The sequence below is a fragment of the Staurois parvus genome, unplaced genomic scaffold (genome assembly GCF_062004578.1).
Source record: "Staurois parvus isolate SC_StPar_1 unplaced genomic scaffold, SC_StPar_1.0 ptg000750l, whole genome shotgun sequence".
In the NCBI taxonomy this organism is placed as follows: Eukaryota; Metazoa; Chordata; class Amphibia; order Anura; family Ranidae; genus Staurois; species Staurois parvus.
Window position 1 is genome coordinate 2,172,326 of NW_028318546.1, and position 25,432 is coordinate 2,197,757.

At 44.3% G+C, this 25,432-nt stretch overlaps 1 protein-coding gene across 1 annotated transcript in view; it reads right to left on the reverse strand.

Annotated features, from left to right (window-relative positions):
• LOC149445023 (uncharacterized) overlaps window positions 1–23,524 on the reverse strand; it is a 52,652-nt gene extending 29,128 nt beyond the window's left edge. Inside the window, exons 1-10 of the mRNA XM_089654293.1 lie at window positions 23,149–23,524; window positions 9,522–9,914; window positions 8,775–9,167; window positions 8,018–8,410; window positions 7,293–7,688; window positions 6,551–6,943; window positions 5,808–6,200; window positions 5,058–5,453; window positions 4,004–4,384; window positions 2,942–3,337 (exon numbers count right to left, since the gene is read on the reverse strand). Of these exons, the coding sequence (XP_089510419.1) occupies window positions 2,942–3,337; window positions 4,004–4,384; window positions 5,058–5,453; window positions 5,808–6,200; window positions 6,551–6,943; window positions 7,293–7,688; window positions 8,018–8,410; window positions 8,775–9,167; window positions 9,522–9,914; window positions 23,149–23,380 (3,766 nt within the window). The 5' untranslated portion in view covers window positions 23,381–23,524. The remainder of the gene's footprint in view (window positions 1–2,941; window positions 3,338–4,003; window positions 4,385–5,057; window positions 5,454–5,807; window positions 6,201–6,550; window positions 6,944–7,292; window positions 7,689–8,017; window positions 8,411–8,774; window positions 9,168–9,521; window positions 9,915–23,148) is intronic.
• Between the last annotated feature and the right edge of the window lie 1,908 nt (window positions 23,525–25,432).

The following is a 25,432-nucleotide window of genomic DNA, read 5'->3' on the forward strand; positions in this document are numbered from 1 at the left end:
GGGAGGGACGTGAAAACCACGGGAGCACGAATCACGTATATATATATGTGATTTTGCGCACATGTGCCACCATGTAACAGTATTTCTGCTATAAGGCGGTCAGGAAGAGGTTAAAGAAGCGGTCTGTGTTACAGCGCTATGTTACTTTAACTGACAAATGTGCGGTCATGCAACACTGCACCCAAATAAAATTTATGTCCTTTTTTACCACAAATTGAGCTTTTTTTTGGTGGTATTTGATTGCCTGTGCATTTTTTATTATTGCGCTGTACGAAAAAAAAACAGTTTTGAGAAAAAAACAAACAATATTTTTTACTTTTTGCTATTAAACCCTTTGCTTTGTCCTGTAAAAATATGTTAAAATAAAATTTTGTCATAAATTTAGGCCAAAATGTATTCTGCGACATAGATCTTTGCTAAAAAAAAGCCAAATACGTGTAAATTCATTGGTTTACATGAAAGTAATAGTATTTACAAATGTGGTATAGATACTGGAATTTTTTTTATGCTAATAATAGCAGCGATCAGCGACTTATTGCAGTGACCAGGGACATATAGTGGGACTGCTAAAAAAAGCACTGACACTGTACTAATGGCACTGGGCAGGAATGGGTTAACATGAGGGGCAATCAAAGGGTTAACTGTGTGATAGGAGTGTTTTACTAGGGGGCAGGGGGGTTTGGTTCACTGTAAGCACACTGCTCTGGATGGCTCTGCTCAGCTATCCAGAGCAGTGTGACCAAACTGACATGAAGGAGGGCTGTTGGTAAACAATGCAGCCCTCCTCCCTATCGGTGATCACTGGTAATCACTGGGTACTGGCGGGTAATCACCTTCCTGGGACCCAGTGATTGACACTTGGGGCCTCGGGTAAGGCGTGCGAGCGGCTCGCGTGCACCCCCTACCTGGAAATCCAGAATCACGTATATATACACGTTATCCTGTGCACAGGGGCCACCCTGTAGCAGTAAATCTACTATAGGGCAGTCATTAAGCGGTTAATTTTACTTTCCTACTTTCCACCGACCCCTCCCATCTTTCTTTACTTTTCTGTTCCATTTTTCCACATTCTCCCCTCTTTCTTTCACATGTATTTCTGTGCAGTGCAATTTCAGCCCCATTTATTTTGAATGGGCTGAAACTTTACTGCACTGCACCAAAAATAGTGCATGCACTACTTCTTAAAACGCAAATGCATTGCATGGTACTTTTGTACCACTTGGGCCGGTGTGTGCAAATGTACTGCATTTGTGACCTACGTTTGATGGGTCATTAACTTTGAACTGACCCCTGCAGCAGATTGCAAGGATATTGAGAATAGAATGCAGTGTGGAAAGCCGGGTGGGAATGGGGCTCTCCTGCACTGCATTCTAGTGTGAATGAGCCCTTATAAAGTGATAAAAGATAAATATAAATATTTATGACTACTGTTATGACTACTGGTGCACCAAAATGAAAATTCTGGTGCCGAAACCGAAATCGAAAATTGAGGATGGAATTGGCTGAAAACCAAAACCGAAATGGACAGTTTTTAAAAATTAATAAACTTTTCAAAAGTAATTTTTTTTGGAAAAAAATACACTTTAATGATTAAGAAAAAAACACACACTTACAATATATACCCCAATTTTTTGTAAAATATTAAAGATAATGTTACGTTGAGTAAATAGATACCCAACATGTCTTGCTTTAAAATTGCACACACTTGTGGAATGGTGTCAAACTACTGTACTTTTCATGGGTGACACTTTAAAAATTTCTACAGGTTACCAGTGTAAAGTTACAGAGGAAGTCTAGTGCTAGAATTATTGCTCTTGCTCTGACGTTCATAACAATATCTCACATATTTACATATGTGGTTGTGGCTTACGTATGCGTTCACCGCTATGCGTGAGCACGGGGGGACTGGGGCACTTTAAACTTTTTTTTTTATTTATTTGTTTTTCACACTGTCCCTTTTAAAAAAAATGTTTTAATCATTTTTATTCCTATCACAAGGAATACATGCATCCCTTGTGATAGCAATAGGTAGTGACAGGTCCTCTTTATGGAGAGATATGGGTTCAATAAGACCCTACATCTCTCCTCTACAATGTAAAGCATTAGATCATTGATCTAGTGCTTTAAAAAAAATCCTTTGTTTACAAGGCGCCGGAACCAGAAGTGATGTCACTCTGGTCCTCCAAGGGCATAGAGATGAGTGGATGCCATATTTTCTTCACTGACCTCTATGCCCAGCACTGGGATCATTTGATGGTTTCTCAGGTAAGGCTGAGAAACACTAAGCAGCGGCGGGTGGCGGCGAGGGGCTGGGTTATTTTCAGCACCTGTATCGCTGCTTATTTTCATATTGGCCAAAGGTCGATAGGGGTGTTTTCGGCCGAATCTTCGGTGCATCCCTAGTTATGACATACTGAATATTATTATAATAATTTTGTTAAATTGATGCAAAAATTGCACACATGTAGGGCTGAGTGAATCAGGGTGAAAACTATTGGAATCTAGGAATGTACGCATTGCATAAGGGGAAAAGTCTAAAGGGCATAAACCTTTACAAGGTGATAAAAGTTATAGTAAATACTGTATAAACAATTATGACTATTGTTATGACATATATTATAATAATATTTTTGTTAAATTTATGCAGAAATTAACATTGTACAAATCATAAATCATGATTGCTTGAAATACTAAGTCAAGCATCTCTTTGCTGATCCAATAGATCTACATGCAGATAAAGAGTGATGAGCCAGAAATTCTTTTGATTGAATTGTTCCCTGATTAAGCAAAGGGTATCATGAGCTTCATGGTATTTTAGAGCTTCCAGTTTTGTAAAATTCAATAAAAATGCTGTATGTTTCATGATGGAACATAACAAATATTTAAAGACTTCAGCTGGAGAAAACTACATCAGATAAATCAAGCATTGTAATACACATACCTGGTGAAGGTGTAGGAGACCTTGATGCTGTGGAAACTGCTGTTGGGTTTGTAGCAGTTAGGAATGATGTTACTGTGGATGCAGTGATGCTTGAGGTTGTGTAAAGTGTGGTAACAGGTGATAAAGAGGGTGAGGTTATGGTGGTAGATGATTGATATGGCAGAGTCTTTTGGGTAGAGAAAAAAGAGGGTAGACTAGTAACAGAAGAGGTTGGAGTGGATGCTGTGGTCATAGTAGAGGTTGGATTTGCTGCTGTGGTGGTAAGGGATGTTGGATTATCTGTTGGAGTAATAAAGGTTGGAGTAGATGTTGTCTTGGTAGTAGCGGTTGTGGTGAATGTTTCAAACAAAGTACTTGATAGGGAAGTCAAAACTCTGGAAGAAGTTGTAGTAGAACCTAAACAGAAAATGAAAGTGTTGTGTTATACTTTTTTGGTCAAAGTATATCAGCAAAAGTAAAGTGCATCACATGACAATATTCTGCATAAGGGGAACAGTATAAAAGGCACAAACCTTTATAAGGTGATAAAAGATAAATAAACATCTATAACTACTGTTATGACATACAGTATCATAATATTATTTTTTTCAATTGATGCAGAAATTACACACAAAAAAGTGAATCAGATTGAAAATTATGTAAATCTACAAATATATGCATTGCAAATATTTTGATTCATCTAAATATATGGATAAAGAATTGTCAAATTTGCCTAGCATTATACATATCGTACATCTTGATTTCTTGAAATACTAAATCAAACAGCTCTCTGCTGATCAAATAGATCTCTACACAGATAAATGGTGATAAGCTAGAAATTCTTCTGATTGAATTGTTCCTACTCATAGGTATTAAGCACAAGTATTTAAAGTGGTACTTTATATATTGGGGCTTCCCTGATAAAGCAAAGGGTAACATTAACTTCATGGTATTTTAGGGCTAACAATTTTGTAAAGCACAATAAAAGTATTTCATGTTTTAAGATGGAATATAACATGTACTTAAAGACTATAGCTGTATAAAACTAAATCAGATAAATCAAACATATTGTAAGACATTTACCTGTTGAAGGTGTAGAAGGACTTGATGCTGTGGACAATGTTGTTGGGTTTGTGGCAGATGTGGATGCAGTGGTGCTTATGGTTGTATAAAGTGTTGTGACAGGAGATGAAGAGGGTGAGGTAATGGTGGTAGAAGATGGATATGGCAGAGTGGTTTTGGTAAAGAAAGAAGTGGGTAGACTAGTAACAGAAGAGGTTGGAGTGGATGCAATGGTCATAGTAGAGGTTGGGTTCACTGCTGTGGTGGTAAGAGATGTTGGATTATCTGTTGGGGTAAGACAGGTTGAATTAGATGTTGTGGTGGTAGTAGTGGATGTGGTTAATGTTTCAAAGGAAGTACTTGAAAGAGAAGTCAAAACTCTGGAAGAAGTTGTAGTAGAACCTGAACAGAAAATTAAAGTGTTGTGTTATACGTTTTTGGTCAAAGTATCTCAGCAAAAGTAAAGTGCATCACATGACAATTAATCTGCATAAGGGGAACAGTCTAAAAGGTATAAGCCTTTATAAGGCGATAAAAGATAAATCTAAACATTTAACTACTATTATGACATACAGTATCATAATAATATGTTTTCAATTGATGGAGAAATTACACACGTAAAGGGCTGAGTGAATCAGATTGAAAACTTTGTAAATCTACAAATATATGCTTTGCACATACTTTGATTCAACTAAATATATGGATAAAGATTTGTCAAATTTGCCTAGCATTATACAAATCATACATTTTGATTCCTTGAAATACTAAATCAAACAGCTCTCTGCTTGTCAAATAGACCTACATGCAGACTAAGAGTAAAAAAGCCAGAATTCTTCTGATTGAATTGCTCCTACTCAAAAGTATTAAGTACAAGTATTTAAAGTGGCACTTATAAATATTGTCATTTCCCTAATAAAGCATAGGGTAACATGCATTTCATGGTATTTTAGTGCTACCAGTTTTGTAAAACACAATAAAAGTACTTTATGTTTTATGATGGAATATAATATATACTTAAATACTTTAGCTGGAGAAAACTACATCAGATAAATCAAACATATTGTAAGATATTTACCTGGTGAATGTGTAGGAGGACTTGATACTGTGGAAACTGCTGTTGGGTTTGTAGCAGATAGGAATGATGTTACTGTGGATGCAGTGGTGCTTGAGGTTGTGTAAGCTGTGGTGACAGGTGATAAAGAGGGTGATGTAATGGTGGTAGACGATAGATATGGCAGTGAGGATGGGGTAGAGGAAAAAGAGGGTAGACTAGTAGTAGAAGCGGATGGAGTGGATGCAGTGGTCTTAATAGAGGTTGGATTTGCTGCTGTGATGGTAAGGGATGTTGGATTATCTCTTGAAGTAATAAAGGTTGGAGTAGATGTTGTGGTGGTAGCAGTGGTTGTGGTGAATATTTCAAACAAAGTACTTAATAGGGAAGTCGAAACTCTGAAAGAAGTTGTAGTAGAACCTAAACAGAAATTTAAAATGTTGTGTTATACTTTTTTGGTCAAAGTATATTAATAAAAGTAAAGTGCATCACACGACATATGTTCTGCATAAGGGGAACAATCTAAAAGGCATAAACCTTTATGAGGTAATAAAAGATAAATATAAACATTTATGACTCCTGTTATGATATATATTATAATATTATTTTTGTTTTGTTTGCTCAAAGGGTAACATGAACTTCATAGTATTTTAGAGCTACCAGTTTTGTAAAATGCAATAAAAATATGTTTCACAATGGAGCATAACATATATTTAAAGACTTTAGCTGGAGAAAACTACAACAGAAAAATCAAACCTATTGTAAGACACATACCTGGTGAAGGTATAGGAGAAGTTGATGCTGTGGAAACTGCTGTTGGGTTTGTAGCACTTAAGAATGATGTTACTGTGGATGCAGCAGTGCTTGAGGTTGTGTAAAGTATGGTGACAGGTGATAAAGAGGGTGATGTAATTGTGGGAGATGATAGATATGGCAGCCTGGATGGGGTAGAGGAAAAAGAGGGCAGACTAGTAGTAGAAGTGGATGGAGTGGATGCAGTGGTCTTAATAGAGGTTGGATTCACTGCTGTGGTGGTAAGGGATGTTGGATTATCTGATGGAGTAATAAAGATTGAAGTAGATGGTGTGGTGGTAGTAGCGGTTGTGGTGAATGTTTCAAATGAAGTACTTGATAGGGAAGTCAAAACTCTAGAAGTTGTAGTAGAACCTAAACATAAATTTAAAATGCTGTGTTATATTTTTTTGGTCAAAGTATATCAATAAAAGTAAAGTGCATCACACAACATATGTTCTGCATAAGGGGAACAATCTAAAAGGCATAAACCTTTATAAAGTAATAAAAGATAAAAATAAACAATTATGACTCCTGTTATATATTATAATAATATTTTTGTTTTGTGTGCTCAAAGGGTAACAGGAACTTCATAATATTTTAGAGCTACCATTTTATTTAAAATGCAATAAAAATAGGTTTCACAATGGAGCATAACATATATTTAAAGACTTCAGCTGGAGAAAACTACATCAAAAAAATCAAACATATTGTAAGACACATACCTGGTGAAGGTATAGGAGAACTTGATGCTGTGGAAACTGCTGTTGGGTTTGTAGCACTTAAGAATGATGTTACTGTGGATGCAGTGGTGCTTGAGGTTGTGTAAGGTGTGGTGACAGGTGATAAAGAGGGTGATGTAATGGTGGTAGACGATAGATATGGCAGCGTGGATGGGGTAGAGGAAAAAGAGGGCAGACTAGTAGCAGAAGCGGATGGAGTGGATGCACTGATCTTAATAGAGGTTGGATTCACTGCTGTGGTGGTAAGGGATGTTGGATTATCTGTTGGAGTAATAAAGATTGGAGTAGATGGTGTGGTGGTAGTAGCGGTTGTGGTGAATGTTTCAAACGAAGTACTTGATAGTGAAGTCAAAACTCTAGAAGTTGTAGTAGAACCTAAACATAAATTTAAAATGCTGTGTTATATTTTTTTGGTCAAAGTATATCAATAAAAGTAAAGTGCATCACACGACATATGTTCTGCATAAGGGGAACAATCTAAAAGGCATAAACCTTTATAAAGTAATAAAAGATAAAAATAAACAATTATGACTCCTGTTATATATTATAATAATATTTTTGTTTTGTGTGCTCAAAGGGTAACAGGAACTTCATAATATTTTAGAACTACCAGTTTTGTAAAATGCAATAAAAATATGTTTCATAATGGAGCATAACATATACTTAAAGAGTTCAGCTGGAGAAAACTACACCAGAAAAATCAAACATATTGTAAGACACATACCTGGTGAAGGTATAGGAGAACTTGATGCTGTGGAAACTGCTGTTGGGTTTGTAGCAGTTAAGAATGATGTTGCTGTGGATGCAGCAGTTCTTGAGGTTGTGTAAGGTATGGTGAAAGGTGATAAAGAGGGTGAGGTAATGGTGGTGGGGGATAGGTATGGCAGTGTGGATGGGGTAGAGGAAAAAGAGGGCAGACTAGTAGCAGAAGTGGTTGGAGTAGATGCAGTAGTCTTAGTAGAGGTTGGATTCACTGCTGTGTTGGTTAGGGATGTTGGATTATCTGTTGGAGTAATAAAGGTTGGAGTAGATGTTGTGGTGGTAGTAGCGGTTGTGGTGAATGTTTCAAAGGAAGTACTTGATAGTGAAGTCGAAACTCTGGAAAAAGTTGTAGTAGAACCTAAACATAAATGTAAAATGTTGTTTTATACTTTTTTGGTCAAAGTATATTAATAAAAGTAAAGTGCATCACACAACATATGTTCTGCATAAGGGGAACAATCTAAAAGGCATAAACCTTTATAAGGTAATAAAAGATAAATATAAACATTTATGACTCCCGTTATGATATATATTATAATAATATTTTTGTTTTGTTTGCTTTGTAAGCTACCAGTTTTTTTTAAAATGCAAACAAAATGTGTTTCATGATGAAACATAACATATATTTAAAGACTTCAGCTGGAGAAAACTACATCAGAAAAATCAAGCCTATTGTAAGACACATACCTGGTGAAGGTATAGGAGAACTTGATGCTGTGGAAACTGCTGTTGGGTTTGTAGCACTTAAGAATGATGTTGCTGTGGATGCAGCGGTGCTTGAGGTTGTGTAAGGTATGGTGACAGGTGATAAAGAGGGTGAGGTAATGGTGGTAGACGATAGATATGGCAGTGTGGATGGGGTAGAGGAAAAAGAGGGCAGACTAGTAGCAGAAGTGGTTGGAGTAGATGCAGTAGTCTTTGTAGAGGTTGGATTCACTGCTGTGTTGATTAAGGATGTTGGATTATCTGTTGGGGTAATAAAGGTTGGACTAGATGTTGTGGTGGTAGCAGCGGTTGTGGTGAATATTTCAAACAAAGTACTTAATAGGGAAGTCGAAACGCTTGAAGTTGTAGTAGAACCTAAACATAAATTTAAAATGTTGTGTTATACTTTTTTGGTCAAAGTATATCAATAAAAGTAAAGTGCATCACACGACATAAGTTCTGCATAAGGGGAACAATCTAAAAGGCATAAACCTTTTATAAGGTAATAAAAGATAAATATAAACACTTATGACTCCTGTTATGATATATATTATAATAATATTTTTGTTTTGTTTGCTTTATAAAGCAAAGGGTAACATAAACTTCATGGTATTTTAGAGCTACCATTTTATTTAAAATGCAATAAAAATAGGTTTCACAATGGAGCATAACATATATTTAAAGACTTCAGCTGGAGAAAACTACATCAGAAAAATCAAACATATTGTAAGACACATACCTGGTGAAGGTATAGGAGAACTTGATGCTGTGGGAACTTCTGTTGGGTTTGTAGCACTTAAGAATGATGTTACTGTGGATGCAGCAGTGCTTGAGGTTGTGTAAGGTGTGGTGACAGGTGATAAAGAGGGTGATGTAATGGTGGTAGACGATAGATATGGCAGTGTGGATGGGGTAGAGGAAAAAGAGGGCAGACTAGTAGCAGAATCCGATGGAGTGGATGCAGTGGTCTTAATACAGGTTGGATTCACTGCTGTGGTGGTAAGGGATGTTGGATTATCTGTTGGAGTAATAAAGATTGAAGTAGATTGTGTGGTGGTAGTAGCGGTTGTGGTGAATGTTTCAAATGAAGTACTTGATAGGGAAGTCAAAACTCTAGAAGTTGTAGTAGAACCTAAACATAAATTTAAAATGCTGTGTTATATTTTTTTGGTCAAAGTATATCAATAAAAGTAAAGTGCATCACACGACATATGTTCTACATAAGGGGAACAATCTAAAAGGCATAAACCTTTATAAGGTAATAAAAGATAAAAATAAACATTTATGACTCCTGTTATGTTATACATTATAATAATATTTTTGTTTCGTGTGCTCAAAGGGTAACAGGAACTTCATAATATTTTAGAGCTACCAGTTTTGTAAAATGCAATAAAAATATGTTTCAAAATGGAGCATAACTTATATTTAAAGATTTCAGCTGGAGAAAACTACATCAGAAAAATCAAACATATTGTAAGACACATACCTGGTGAAGGTATAGGAGAACTTGATGCTGTGGAAACTGCTGTTGGGTTTGTAGCACTTAAGAATGATGTTGCTGTGGATGCAGTGGTTCTTGAGGTTGTGTAAGGTATGGTGACAGGTGATAAAGAGGGTGAGGTAATGGTGGTAGACGATAGATATGGCAGTGTGGATGGGGTAGAGGAAAAAGAGGGCAGACTAGTAGCAGAAGTGGTTGGAGTAGATGCAGTTGTCTTAGTAGAGGTTGGATTCACTGCTGTGTTGGTTAAGGATGTTGGATTATCTGTTGGAGTAATAAAGGTTGGACTAGATGTTGTAGTGGTAGTAGCGGTTGTGGTGAATATTTCAAACAAAGTACTTAATAGGGAAGTTGAAACTCTTGAAGTTGTAGTAGAACCTAAACATAAATTTAAAATGTTGTGTTATACTTTTTTGGTCAAAGTATATCAATAAAAGTAAAGTGCATCACACGACATAAGTTCTGCATAAGGGGAACAATCTAAAAGGCATAAACCTTTTATAAGGTAATAAAAGGTAAATATAAACACTTATGACTAGAGATGAGCGAATCGAAGTATCCGAAGTGGAATTCGAGTCGAATATCGGAAAAATTTCGATTCGTGCCGAATCCGAAAAATAGCCTAATTCGGACGCGCGAATCGAAATTTTTCAGAAAATGGCGGCTGACATGTGCGGCGACGGAGCGGGGATGTCTGGGAAGGCGCGCAGACAAGGCGCGCTGACCCATAATGCATTCCTCAACTACATGTGATCGCATCAGCCAATCAGCAGCCAGCCAGCCAGCACTGTGTAATGGTCGAGCTATAAATAGCGGCCATTTTGGAATTCTTCATTTGCCTGCAGTTATTGAACAGAGGCAGACCGCTCTGTACTAGGGACAGGGACAGAGTTAGGGCCACAGAAACGATAATTGGGGACAGAGAAAAGTTACTTAGGGACAGAGAACCATTACTCAGGGACACAGACTTGTTAATGAGGGCCACAGAATCGTTATTTAGGGACAAAGAAACGCTAGTTAGGGCCACAGAATTCATAATCAGGGACAGACAGAATTGTTACTCAGTGCCAGAGAATTGTTACTTAGGGCCACAGAAACGTTATTAGGGCCACAGAATTTTTACTCAGGGACAGACAGAATTGTTACTCAGTGCCAGAGAATTGTTACGTAGGGCCACAGAAACGTTATTAGGGCCACAGAATTTTTACTCAGGGACAGACAGAATTGTTACTGAGTGCCAGAGAATTGTTACTCAGGGACAGACAGAATTGTTACGGAGTGCCAGAGAATTGTTACTCAGGGACAGACAGAATTGTTACTGAGTGCCAGAGAATTGTTACTTAGGGCCACAGAAACTTTAATTAGGGCCACAGAATTTTTACTCAGGGACAGACAGAATTATTACTGAGTGCCAGAGAATTGTTACTCAGGGACAGACAGAATTGTTACGGAGTGCCAGAGAATTGTTACTCAGGGACACAGAAACTTTACTTAGGGCCACAGAATTTTTACTCAGGGACAGACAGAATTGTTACTGAGTGCCAGAGAATTGTTACTCAGGGACAGACAGAATTGTTACGGAGTGCCAGAGAATTGTTACTCACGGCCACAGAAACTTTACTTAGGGCCACAGAATTTTTACTCAGGGACAGACAGAATTGTTACTGAGTGCCAGAGAATTGTTACTCAGGGACAGACAGAATTGTTACTGAGTGCCAGAGAATTGTTACTCAGGGACAGACAGAATTGTTACTGAGTGCCAGAGAATTGTTACTTAGGGCCACAGAAACTTTACTTAGGGCCACAGAATTGTTACTCGCACAGACACAGAATTGTTACTCGCACAGACACAGAACTGTTACTGAGGGCCACAGAACTGTTACTTAGGGCCACAGAATTGTTACTCGCACAGACACAGAATTGTTACTCAGGGCCACAGAACTGTTACTTAGGGACAAAGAAACGCTAGTTAGGGCCACAGAATTCATACTCAGGGACAGACAGAATTGTTACGGAGTGCCAGAGAATTGTTACTCAGGGCCACAGAAACTTTACTTAGGGCCACAGAATTTTTACTCAGGGACAGACAGAATTGTTACTGAGTGCCAGAGAATTGTTACTCAGGGACAGACAGAATTGTTACTGAGTGCCAGAGAATTGTTACTTAGGGCCACAGAAACTTTAATTAGGGCCACAGAATTTTTACTCAGGGACAGACAGAATTGTTACTGAGTGCCAGAGAATTGTTACTCAGGGACAGACAGAATTGTTACGGAGTGCCAGAGAATTGTTACTCAAGGCCACAGAAACTTTACTTAGGGCCACAGAATTTTTACTCAGGGACAGACAGAATTGTTACTGAGTGCCAGAGAATTGTTACTCAGGGACAGACAGAATTGTTACGGAGTGCCAGATAATTGTTACTCAGGGCCCCAGAAACTTTACTTAGGGCCACAGAATTTTTACTCAGGGACAGACAGAATTGTTACTGAGTGCCAGAGAATTGTTACTCGGACAGACAGAATTGTTACTGAGTGCCAGAGAATTGTTACTTAGGGCCACAGAAACTTTACTTAGGGCCACAGAATTGTTACTCGCACAGACACAGAATTGTTACTCGCACAGACACAGAATTGTTACTGAAGGCCACAGAACTGTTACTTAGGGCCACAGAATTGTTACTCGCACAGACACAGAATTGTTACTCGCACAGACACAGAACTGTTACTGAGGGCCACAGAACTGTTACTTAGGGCCACAGAATTGTTACTCGCACAGACACAGAATTTTTACTCAGGGACAGACAGAATTGTTACTGAGTGCCAGAGAATTGTTACTCAGGGATAGACAGAATTGTTACTGAGGGCCAGAGAATTGTTACTTAGGGCCACAGAAACTTTACTTAGGGCCACAGAATTGTTACTCGCACAGACACAGAATTGTTACTCGCACAGACACAGAACTGTTACTGAGGGCCACAGAAACTTTACTTAGGGCCACAGAATTGTTACTCGCACAGACACAGAATTGTTACTCGCACAGACACAGAACTGTTACTGAGGGCCACAGAACTGTTACTTAGGGCCACAGAATTGTTACTCGCACAGACACAGAATTGTTACTCAGGGCCACAGAACTGTTACTTAGGGACAAAGAAACGCTAGTTAGGGCCACAGAATTCATACTCAGGGACAGACAGAATTGTTACGGAGTGCCAGAGAATTGTTACTCAGGGCCACAGAAACTTTACTTAGGGCCACAGAATTTTTACTCAGGGACAGACAGAATTGTTACTGCGTGCCAGAGAATTGTTACTCAGGGACAGACAGAATTGTTACGGAGTGCCAGAGAATTGTTACTCACGGCCACAGAAACTTTACTTAGGGCCACAGAATTTTTACTCAGGGGCAGACAGAATTGTTACTGAGTGCCAGAGAATTGTTACTCAGGGACAGACAGAATTGTTACTGAGTGCCAGATAATTGTTACTTAGGGCCACAGAAACGTTATTAGGGCCACAGAATTGTTACTCAGGGACAGACAGAATTGTTACTGAGTGCCAGAGAATTGTTACTTAGGGCCACAGAAACTTTAGTTAGGGCCACAGAATTGTTACTCAGGGACAGACACAGAATTGTTACTGAGGGCCACAGAACTGTTACTTAGGGCCACAGAATTGTTACTCGCACAGACACAGAATTGTTACTGAGGACCACAGAACTGTTACTTAGGGCCACAGAATTGTTACTCGCACAGACACAGAATTGTTACACAGGGACACAGAACTGTTACTGAGGGCCACAGAACCGTTACTTAGGGCCACAGAATTGTTACTCGCACAGACAGAATTGTTACTCGCACAGACACAGAATTGTTACTCGCACAGACACAGAATTGTTACTCAGGGACACAGAACTGTTACTGAGGGCCACAGAACTGTTACTTAGGGCCACAGAATTGTTACTCGCACAGACACAGAATTCTTACTCGCTCAGACACAGAATTGTTACTCAGGGGAACAGAACTGTTACTGAGGGCCACAGAACTTTTACTTAGGGCCACAGAATTGTTTCTCGCACAGACACAGAATTGTTACTCGCACAGACACAGAATTGTTACTGAGGGCCACAGAACTGTTACTTGGGGCCACAGAAACGTTAATCAGGGACACAGAATTGTTACTGAGGGCCACAGAACTGTTACTTAGGGCCACAGAATTGTTACTCGCACAGACACAGAATTGTTACTCAGGGACACAGAATTGTTACTCAGGGACACATAATCGTTTAATTAAAGAGTATGTCAGACAACATGCAGAGGAGTGGCAGAGGAGGCAATGTTTTAGGAGCGAGCAGACGTGGCAGCAGAGGAAGGGGTTGAGGCAGCACTATTCGCAGCCAGAGGCCAGTGCTCCCGGTGTCATCCAGCGGTCGTGTCTCCACCGACAACCCTGCCGTCATCGATTGGTTGGCTCGGTCGTCTTCCTCTTCCCAGGTCACCTCTGACACCTACAGCCAACGGTCGGTGGGTACGTCAGACACAACCGTTAGTTGGCATGGCCCGGGACCAAGCCCACTGAAATCACGTGTCCTCTACCTGCCCCTGTCCTTTGGTGTTCCCTCACCAAGCGAAGTATCGCATGCTGTGGGCTCAGCCCCACTGTACAGTGAGGAAGAGCTAACAGAGGGCGGTCAGGAACGGGGGGAGACATCCGCCTTTTCAGCAGCTAGGCGAAGAAGTAGTGGCGAGGAGAGTGGCCCGGTAGCCGGTCTAGAGACAGGTCTGTCTCCTGACCCAGACGCAGCCGAGGGGGCTAGTAGTGAGGCGGAGACCCTACTTGATGATGAGGAGGTTGATCGCACTTGGCAGCCTCGTCGTCATCAGGCAATTTCTTCCGCATCATCAGGAGAAGAGGGTGGCAGCTTGGCAGTGAGCGAAACAGTCGGTGGGTTGCCCAGGAGACAGCAGCAGGGTCGCAGCAGTGTCAGTGGAAGCAGTGTCAGTGGAGCCAAACGGCCACGGAGTAGAGCACCAGCTCCACTGCAGCCTACCACCATGGCCAGTAGTGGTGCCGGTGTGCACGGAGGAAGCAGCAGTCAGCCAGTGAGGAGTATCGGGGGCAAAGTTTCCTACTCGGCGGTGTGGCAATTTTTCGTCAAGCCGCCCGAGGAAGTAAACGTAGCCGTATGTCGACTATGTGGCCAGAAAGTCAAGCGTGGCCAGGGGGCCCATGTTGGGACTACAGCGTTGCGGCAGCATATGCAGCGTCGCCATTTGGTGGCCTGGGAAAACCGTGATAAAGATACGGCGGTTCTGCCTGCCCCAGCCCCCGCTCCATCACCCGCTCCGTTACTTGCTCCGTCACCCGACGTCAATCGCCCTCCATCAGCCAGTCAAGGCTCCAACACCTCTGCTGAGGGGAGTTGTCGCTCGTTGGCATCTTCCGCTCGTTCAGATGCTCCTTCTCCTGCTACTCCTCTTCACGGATTCCGTCAGCAGTCTTTCTTGGAATCCGTTTCCAAGAGACAACAGTTTGCGAGCACGCACCTGACGGTGCAAAAGCTGAACGTCCTCCTGTCCAAGTTGCTGGTGCTGCAGTCCCTCCCTTTCCAAGTGGTGGACTCAGCACCTTTCAGAGAAATGATGGCTTGTGCCGCGCCGCGGTGGAGAGTGCCAAGCCGTCATTTCTTCGCCAAAAAGGCAGTGCCAGCCCTGCATTCACATGTAGAAGACATGGTGGGCCAGTCTTTAAGCATGTCGGTCTCTGCCAAAGTGCACGGCAGCGCCGACGTGTGGAGCTGTAACTATGGTCAGGGACAGTACATGTCATTTACGGCCCACTGGGTGAACGTGGTGCCGTCACAGCCGCACCAGCAACTTGGACAGGTCACGCCGCTTTTGCCTCCACGTTTGCACGTCCTTGGTCCGGCAAAGATGTCCGCCTCTACCACCTCTTCTTCCGCCGTGTCCTCAGCCGCCACCCCCGTGCCAAGTCCCATTACCCGACCGGCATATCACATGTGCAGGGCGCAACGGTGTCACGCTGTTCTGCACCTGGTATGCCTTGGCGAACGTAGTCACACAGGGGAGGAACTTCTGAGTGTAATGAACAGAGAAATCGACAGATGGCTGTCTCCGCGCAAACTGAAAATCGGAACCATGTTGACCGACAACGGAAAGAACATGGTGTCTGCTCTGCGTCAAGGAAGGTTGTGCCATGCGCCATGCATGGCTCACGTGTTCAATCTGGTTGTCAAGCGGTTCCTAAAATCCACCATCCCACTGCAAGACATCCTTAAAATGTCACGTAAACTTTGCATGCATTTCAGCCATTCCTACACCGCAAAGCACACCCTCCTTGAGCTGCAGCGGCAGAACGGAATTCCACAGCATCGCCTGATCTGCGACGTTGCAACAAGGTGGAATTCAACCCTACACATGTTAGACCGCCTTTACGAACAGCGAAAGGCCATCACCGATTTCCTGATGTTACAAGCGGATAAAGGTACTCCCCTGTGTAACTTCGATGTCAGCCATTGGCAGCTCATGCGTGACACCTGCCGCTTGCTCAGGCCCTTTGAGGAGGCCACGCTATTCGTGAGTCGGCAGGACTATGGGATGAACGACATCATTCCTCTGTTGCACGTCCTTGAACAAATGCTGTTAACAATGGCTGGTCAGGGTGCGGTAGACGTGGCGCACAGATCTCAACGCCACATGACCCCTGTGGGGGCAGGACAGGAAGAAGAGGAGGAGGTAGAGGAGGACATTTGTGCTCAGGAATTATTGAGTGAAATGGGTGGTTTTTCCACTCAGCGGACAGGAGTGGAGGAGCAGGAGCATCTGGTAGAGGAGGAGGAGGAGGAGACAGAGGACCCAGACGCACCGTGGCAGTATGCTGTGGAGATGGAGGCAGGGAGTCCCTCGCATTCCTTGGCACAAATGGCCCATAGCATGCTCGCTTGCTTGCGTAGCGACAGCCGAATAATAACCATCAGACAGAGGGATGACTTTTGGCTGTCCACCTTGTTGGACCCTCGCTACCGTTCCAAAATGGTGGCCTTTTTCACACCTGCTGAGAGGGAGGCCAAAATAACGTACTATAAAAACCACCTATGTAGTCAGTTGGTCTCTGCCTTTGTGCGCCTCCCATTGCTGCTGTCTCCATCGCCACACTCTGCCATGTGCCACTTTCAGGTCTCCTCACACACTGCTGGTGTGTAGAATTTTTTGACATAGGGTGCTGGCAGATTACGGGCCTCCCATAGCTGCTGCCAGGCCCCTAATCTGCCATGGGCCCCTATATACCGCCTCCTCATGCTGCTGCCAGGTCCAGAGTCTCTCATGGGTCCCTGTACGGCCTCCCATTGCTGCTGCCTCCATCGCCACACTCTGCCATGTGCCACTTGCAGGTCTCCTCACACACTGCTGGTGTGTAGAATTTTTTGACATAGGGTGCTGGCAGATTACGGGCCTCCCATAGCTGCTGCCAGGCCCCTAATCTGCCATAGGCCCCTATATACCGCCTCCTCATGCTGCTGCCAGGTCCAGAGTCTGTCATGGGTCCCTGTACGGCCTCCCATTGCTGCTGTCTCCATCGCCACACTCTGCCATGTGCCACTTTCAGGTCTCCTCACACACTGCTGGTGTGTAGAATTTTTTGACATAGGGTGTTGGCAGATTACGGGCCTCCCATTGCTGCTGCCAGGCCCCTAATCTGCCATGGGCCCCTATATACCGCCTCCTCATGCTGCTGCCAGGTCCAGAGTCTCTCATGGGTCCCTGTACGGCCTCCCATTGCTGCTGTCTCCATCGCCACACTCTGCCATGTGCCACTTTCAGGTCTCCTCACACACTGCTGGTGTGTAGAATTTTTTGACATAGGGTGCTGGCAGATTACGGGCCTCCCATAGCTGCTGCCAGGCCCCTAATCTGCCATAGGCCCCTATATACCGCCTCCTCATGCTGCTGCCAGGTCCAGAGTCTCTCATGGGTCCCTGTACGGCCTCCCATTGCTGCTGTCTCCATCGCCACACTCTGCCATGTGCCACTTTCAGGTCTCCTCACACTGCTGGTGTGTAGAATTTTTTGACATAGGGTGCTGGCAGATTACGGGCCTCCTATAGCTGCTGCCAGGCCCCTAATCTGCCATAGGCCCCTATATACCGCCTCCTCATGCTGCTGCCAGGTCCAGAGTCTGTCATGGGTCCCTGTACGGCCTCCCATTGCTGCTGTCTCCATCGCCACACTCTGCCATGTGCCACTTTCAGGTCTCCTCACACTGCTGGTGTGTAGAATTTTTTGACATAGGGTGCTGGCAGATTACGGGCCTCCCATTGCTGCTGCCAGGCCCCTAATCTGCCATAGGCCCCTATATACCGCCTCCTCATGCTGCTGCCAGGTCCAGAGTCTGTCATGGGTCCCTGTACGGCCTCCCATTGCTGCTGTCTCCATCGCCACACTCTGCCATGTGCCACTTTCAGGTCTCCTCACACACTGCTGGTGTGTAGAATTTTTTGACATAGGGTGCTGGCAGATTACGGGCCTCCCATAGCTGCTGCCAGGCCCCTAATCTGCCATAGGCCCCTATATACCGCCTCCTCATGCTGCTGCCAGGTCCAGAGTCTCTCATGGGTCCCTGTACGGCCTCCCATTGCTGCTGTCTCCATCGCCACACTCTGCCATGTGCCACTTTCAGGTCTCCTCACACACTGCTGGTGTGTAGAATTTTTTGACATAGGGTGTTGGCAGATTACGGGCCTCCCATTGCTGCTGCCAGGCCCCTAATCTGCCATGGGCCCCTATATACCGCCTCCTCATGCTGCTGCCAGGTCCAGAGTCTCTCATGGGTCCCTGTACGGCCTCCCATTGCTGCTGTCTCCATCGCCACACTCTGCCATGTGCCACTTTCAGGTCTCCTCACACACTGCTGGTGTGTTGAATTTTTTGACATAGGGTGCTGGCAGATTATGGGCCTCCTATAGCTGCTGCCAGGCCCCTAATCTGCCATAGGCCCCTATATACCGCCTCCTCATGCTGCTGCCAGGTCCAGAGTCTCTCATGGGTCCCTGTACGGCCTCCCATTGCTGCTGTCTCCATCGCCACACTCTGCCATGTGCCACTTTCAGGTCTCCTCACACACTGCTGGTGTGTAGAATTTTTTGACATAGGGTGCTGGCAGATTACGGGCCTCCCATAGCTGCTGCCAGGCCCCTAATCTGCCATAGGCCCCTATATACCGCCTCCTCATGCTGCTGCCAGGTCCAGAGTCTCTCATGGGTCCCTGTACGGCCTCCCATTGCTGCTGTCTCCATCGCCACACTCTGCCATGTGCCACTTTCAGGTCTCCTCACACACTGCTGGTGTGTAGAATTTTTTGACATAGGGTGCTGGCAGATTACGGGCCTCCTATAGCTGCTGCCAGGCCCCTAATCTGCCATAGGCCCCTATATACCGCCTCCTCATGCTGCTGCCAGGTCCAGAGTCTGTCATGGGTCCCTGTACGGCCTCCCATTGCTGCTGTCTCCATCGCCACACTCTGCCATGTGCCACTTTCAGGTCTCCTCACACTGCTGGTGTGTTGAATTTTTTGACATAGGGTGCTGGCAGATTACGGGCCTCCTATAGCTGCTGCCAGGCCCCTAATCTGCCATAGGCCCCTATATACCGCCTCCTCATGCTGCTGCCAAGTCCAGAGTCTGTCATGGGTCCCTGTACGGCCTCCCATTGCTGCTGTCTCCATCGCCACACTCTGCCATGTGCCACTTTCAGGTCTCCTCACACACTGCTGGTGTGTTGAATTTTTTGACATAGGGTGCTGGCAGATTACGGGCCTCCCATAGCTGCTGCCAGGCCCCTAATCTGCCATGGGCCCCTATATACCGCCTCCTCATGCTGCTGCCAGGTCCACAGTGTCTCATGCCATGTGCCACTTTCAGGTCTCCTCACACTGCTGGTGTGTTGAATTTTTTGACATAGGGTGCTGGCAGATTATGGGCCTCCTATAGCTGCTGCCAGGCCCCTAATCTGCCATAGGCCCCTATATACCGCCTCCTCATGCTGCTGCCAGGTCCAGAGTCTCTCATGGGTCCCTGTACGGCCTCCCATTGCTGCTGTCTCCATCGCCATACTCTGCCATGTGCCACTTTCAGGTCTCCTCACACTGCTGGTGTGTAGAATTTTTTGACATAGGGTGCTGGCAGATTACGGGCCTCCTATAGCTGCTGCCAGGCCCCTAATCTGCCATAGGCCCCTATATACCGCCTCCTCATGCTGCTGCCAGGTCCAGAGTTTCTCATGGGTCCCTGTATGGCCTCCCATTGCTGCTGTCTCCATCGCCACACTCTGCCATGTGCCACTTTCAGGTCTCCTCACACTGCTGGTGTGTAGAATTTTTTGACATAGGGTGCTGGCAGATTACGGGCCTCCCATTGCTGCTGCCAGGCCCCTAATCTGCCATGGGCCCCTATACCGCCTCCTCATGCTGCTGCCAAGTCCAGAGTGTGTCATGGGTCCCTGTACGGCCTCCCATTGCTGCTGTCTCCATAGCCACACTCTGCCATGTGCCACTTTCAGGTCTCCTCACACTGCTGGTGTGTTGAATTTTTTGACATAGGGTGCTGGCAGATTACGGGCCTCCCATTGCTGCTGCCAGGCACGTAATCTGCCATGGGCCCCCGTACCGACTCCTCATGCTGTGACGTTGCAACAAGGTGGAATTCAACCCTACATATGTTAGACCGCCTTTACGAACAGCGAAAGGCCATCACAGATTTCCTGATGTTAAAAGCGGATAAAGGTACTCCCTGTGTAACTTAGATGTCAGCCATTGGCAGCTCATGCGTGACACCTGCGCTTGCTCAGGCCCTTTGAGGAGGCCACGCTATTCGTGAGTCGGCAGGACTATGGGATGAACGACGTCATTCCTCTGTTGCACGTCCTGGAACAAATGCTGTTAACAATGGCTGGTCAGGGTGCGGTAGACGTGGCGCACAGATCTCAACGCCACATGACCCCTGTGGGGGCAGGACAGGAAGAAGAGGAGGAGGTAGAGGAGGACATTGGTGCTCAGGAATTATTGAGTGAAATGGGTGGTTTTTCCACTCAGCGGACAGGAGTGGAGGAGCAGGAGCATCTGGTAGAGGAGGAGGAGGAGGAGACAGAGGACCCAGACGCACCGTGGCAGTATGCTGTGGAGATGGAGGCAGGGAGTCCCTCGCATTCCTTGGCACAAATGGCCCATAGCATGCTCGGTTGCTTGCGTAGCGACAGCCGAATAATAACCATCAGACAGAGGGATGACTTTTGGCTGTCCACCTTGTTGGACCCTCGCTACCGTTCCAAAATGGTGGCCTTTTTCACACCTGCTGAGAGGGAGGCCAAAATAACGTACTATAAAAACCACCTATGTAGTCAGCTGGTCTCTGCCTGTCTGCGCCAACGTCCATCCTCAGACACTGTGGGCCCTGTGCGCTCGCGTTCCGCTGCCATGGCAGCAGGGGAGGGGTGGGGTGGTAGGAGCAGTGGCAGCTCCACCAGCAGCGGCTGCCTCAGTCTGCAGTCGATGATGAGTAGCTTTCTTCACCAGCGCAGTGAGGAAACTACTAACCAGCCGCAGCAGCAGCAGCAGCAGCAGCATCAGGTGGACCTGGAGCAGGACCTCAAACAACAGGCTTAGGCCTACTTGGACAGCACCCTGCCAACCGAGGTAGACAATCCCCTTGACTACTGGGCAACGAAACTTGACCTTTGGCCCCAACTAGCTGAATTTGCCCTTGAAAGGCTGTCATGCCCGGCCAGTAGCGTGGCATCGGAGCGCGTGTTTAGTGCGGCAGGAGGTATTGCAACTCCGCGGAGGACACGACTGTCCACCCAAAGTGTGGAGAGACTGACGTTTGTGAAAATGAATCAGGCGTGGATTAGTCTGGATTTCAAACCACCAGTTCCTGACACAACTGACTAAATCCGCCATGAATCATTCCCCAAACATGTGCCACTTTCAGGTCTCCTCACACTGCTGGTGTGTTCCATTTTTTGTCATAGGGTGCTGGCAGATTACGGGCCTCCCATAGCTGCTGCCAGGCCCCTAATCTGCCATGGGCCCCTATACCGCCTCCTCATGCTGCTGCCAAGTCCAGAGTCTCTCATGGGTCCCTGTACGGCCTCCCATTGCTGCTGTCTCCATCGCCACACTCTGCCATGTGCCACTTTCAGGTCTCCTCACACTGCTGGTGTATTCCATTTTTTGTCATAGGGTGCTGGCAGATTACGGGCCTCCCATAGCTGCTGCCAGGCCCCTAATCTGCCATGGGCCCCTATACCGCCTCCTCATGCTGCTGCCAGGTCCAGAGTGTGTCATGGGTCCCTGTACGGCCTCCCATTGCTGCTGTCTCCATCGCCACACTCTGCCATGTGCCACTTTCAGGTCTCCTCACACTGCTGGTGGGTTCCATTTTTTGTCATAGGGTGCTGGCAGATTACGGGCCTCCCATAGCTGCTGCCAGGCCCCTAATCTGCCATGGGCCCCCGTACCGACTCCTCATGCTGCTGCCAGGCCCGTAATCTGTCATGGGCCCCTGTTGTCGCTTGTTGGCATATTCCGCTCGTTCAGATGCTCCTTCTCCTGCTACTCCTCTTCACGGATTCCGTCAGCAGTCTTTCTTGGAATCCGTTTCCAAGAGACAACAGTTTGCGAGCACGCACCAGACGGTGCAGAAACTGAACGTCCTCCTGTCCAAGTTGCCGCTGCCAGGCTCGTAATCTGTCATGCGCCCCTGTACCGCCTCCTCATGCTGCTGCCAGGTCCAGAGTGTGTCATGGGCCCCCGTACCGACTCCAAATGCTGCTGCCAGGCCCGTAATCTGTCATGGGCCCCTGTACCGCCTCCCCATGCTGCTGCCAGGTCCAGATTGTGTCATGGGTCCCTGTACGGCCTCCCATTGCTGCTGCCAGGCCTGTAATCTGCCATGGGCCCCCGTACCGACTCCTCATGCTGCCACTTTCAGGTCTCCTCACACTGCTGGTGGTTTCCATTTTTGTCATAGGGTGCTGTATGGCCTCCCATTGCTGCTGCCTCCACCGCCACACTGTGGCTCCACACTCTGGTTTTGGCCCCGTGACTGGCCAAATGAGTGAAGTGTGCGGTGATTCTAAGATCGACGGCACTCATCTGCATGTCATACTGCCTGACAGTATTATTTCTCTTCCCCAGCAGACTCCAAGGGCATTTAAATTAAAGGTAGAGTGTTCAGCACTAATATTAAGTCTCTCTGAAGCCTAGAAACACCCTTTTTTAAGTTAAATTCACAGCGAATATATTCGACTCGAATCAAAATTTTTCCACGAATTCGCTGAATCAGTCGAATCGAATTTTTGAATACTTCGCTCATCTCTACTTATGACTCCTGTTATGATAAACAGTATATTATAATAATATTTTTGTTTTGTTTGCTTTGTAAAGCAAAGGGTAACATAAACTTCATGGTATTTTAGAGCTACCATTTTATTTAAAATGCAATAAAAATAGGTTTCATGATGGAGCATAACATATATTTAAAGACTTCAGCTGGAGAAAACTACATCAGAAAAATCAAACATATTGTAAGACACATACCTGGTGAAGGTATAGGAGAACTTGATACTGTGGAAACTGCTGTTGGGTTTGTAGCAGTTAGGAATGATGTTACTGTGGATGCAGTGATGCTTGAGGTTGTGTAAGGTGTGGTGACAGGTGATAAAGAGGGTGACGAAATGGTGGTAGACGATAGATATGGCAGTGTGGATGGGGTAGAGGAAAAAGAAGGCAGAATAGTAGCAGAAGCGGTTGGAATGGATGCAGTGGTCATAGTAGAGGTTGTATTCACTGCTGTGGTGGTAAGGGATGTTGGATTATCTGTTGGAGTAATAAAGGTTGGAGTAGATGTTGTGGTGGTATAAGCGGTTGTGGTGAATATTTCAAACGAAGTACTTGATAGGGAAGTCGAAACTCTAGAAGAAGTTGTAGTAGAACCTAAACATAAATGTAAAATGTTGTGTTATACTTTTTTGGTCAAAGTATATCAATAAAAGTAAAGTGCATCACACGACATATGTTCTGCATAAGGGGAACAATCTAAAAGGCATAAACCTTTATAAGGTAATGAAAGATAAATATAAACATTTATGACTCCTGTTATGATATGTATTATAATAATATTTTTGTTTTGTTTGCTTTGTAAAGAAAAGGGTAACATGAACTTCATGATATTTTAGAGCTACCAGTTTTTTTAAAATGCAATAAAAATAGGTTTCATGATGGAGCATAACATATATTTAAAGACTTCAGCTGGAGAAAACTACATCAGAAAAATCAAACCTATTGTAAGACACATACCTGGTGAAGGTATAGGAGAACTTGATACTGTGGAAACTGCTGTTGGGTTTGTAGCAGTTAGGAATGATGTTACTGTGGATGCAGTGGTGCTTGAGGTTGTGTAAGATGTGGTGACAGGTGATAAAGAGGGTGACGAAATGGTGGTAGACGATAGATATGGCAGTGTGGATGGGGTAGAAGAAAAAGAGGGCAGAATAGTAGCTGGAGTGGATGCAGTGGTCATAGTAGAGGTTGGATTCACTGCTGTGGTGGTAAGGGATGTTGGATTATCTGTTGGAGTAATAAAGGTTGGAGTAGATGTTGTGGTGGTAGTAGCGGTTGTGGTGAATATTTCAAACGAAGTACTTGATAGTGAAGTCGAAACTCTGGAAGAAGTTGTAGTAGAACCTAAACATAAATGTAAAATGTTGTGTTATACTTTTTTGGTCAAAGTATATCAATAAAAGTAAAGTGCATCACACAACATAAGTTCTGCATAAAGGGAGCAATCTAAAAGGCATAAACCTTTATAAGGTAATAAAAGATAAATATAAACATTTATGACTCCTGTTACGATATATATTATAATAATATTTTTGTTTTGTTTGCTTTGTAAAGCAAAGGGTAACATGAACTTCATGCTATTTTAGAGCTACCAATTTTTTAAAATGCAAAAAAAATATGTTTCATGATGAAACATAACAGATATTTAAAGACTTCAGCTGGAGAAAACTACATCAGAAAAATAAAACATTGTAAGACACATACCTGGTGAAGGTATAGGAGAACTTAATGCTGTGGAAACTTCTGTTGGGTTTGTTGCAGATAGGAATGGTGCTGTTGTGGATGCAGTGGTGCTTGAAGTTGTATAAAGGGTGGTGACCAGAGGTGAAGAGGATGAGGTAATGGTGGTAGACAATAGATATGGCAGAGTGGTTGTGGTAAAGAAAGAAGAGGGTAGAATAGTAACAGAAGAGGTTGGAGTGGATGCAGTGGTCATAGTAGAGGTTGGATTCACTGCTGTGGTGGTAAGGGATGTTGGATTATCTGTTAAGCTAATAAAGGTTGTAGTAGTGGATGTGGTGAATGTTTCAAAGGAAGTACTTGAAAGAGAAGTCGAAACTCTGGAAGAAGTTGTAGTAGAACCTAAACAGAAAATTAAAATGTTGTGTTATACTTTTTTGGTCAAAGTATATCAGCAAAAGTAAAGTGCATCACATGACAAACGTTCTGCATAAAAGGCATAAACCTTTATAAGGTAATAAAAGATAATTTTTTAACATTATATAACATTAGATAACATTTTATGACTACTGTTATAACATACAGTATACTATAATAATATTTCTTTTTTCAATTGATGCAGAAATTACACACACAAAGGGCTGAGTGGCCTGATATAAATCTAAAAAAATATGTGCATTGCAAATATTTTGATTCATCTAAATATATGGATAAAGAGTTGTCAAATCTGCCTAGCATTACAGAAATTATATATCATGATTTTTTAAAATACTAAATCAAACAGCTTTCTGTTTACTTTGCC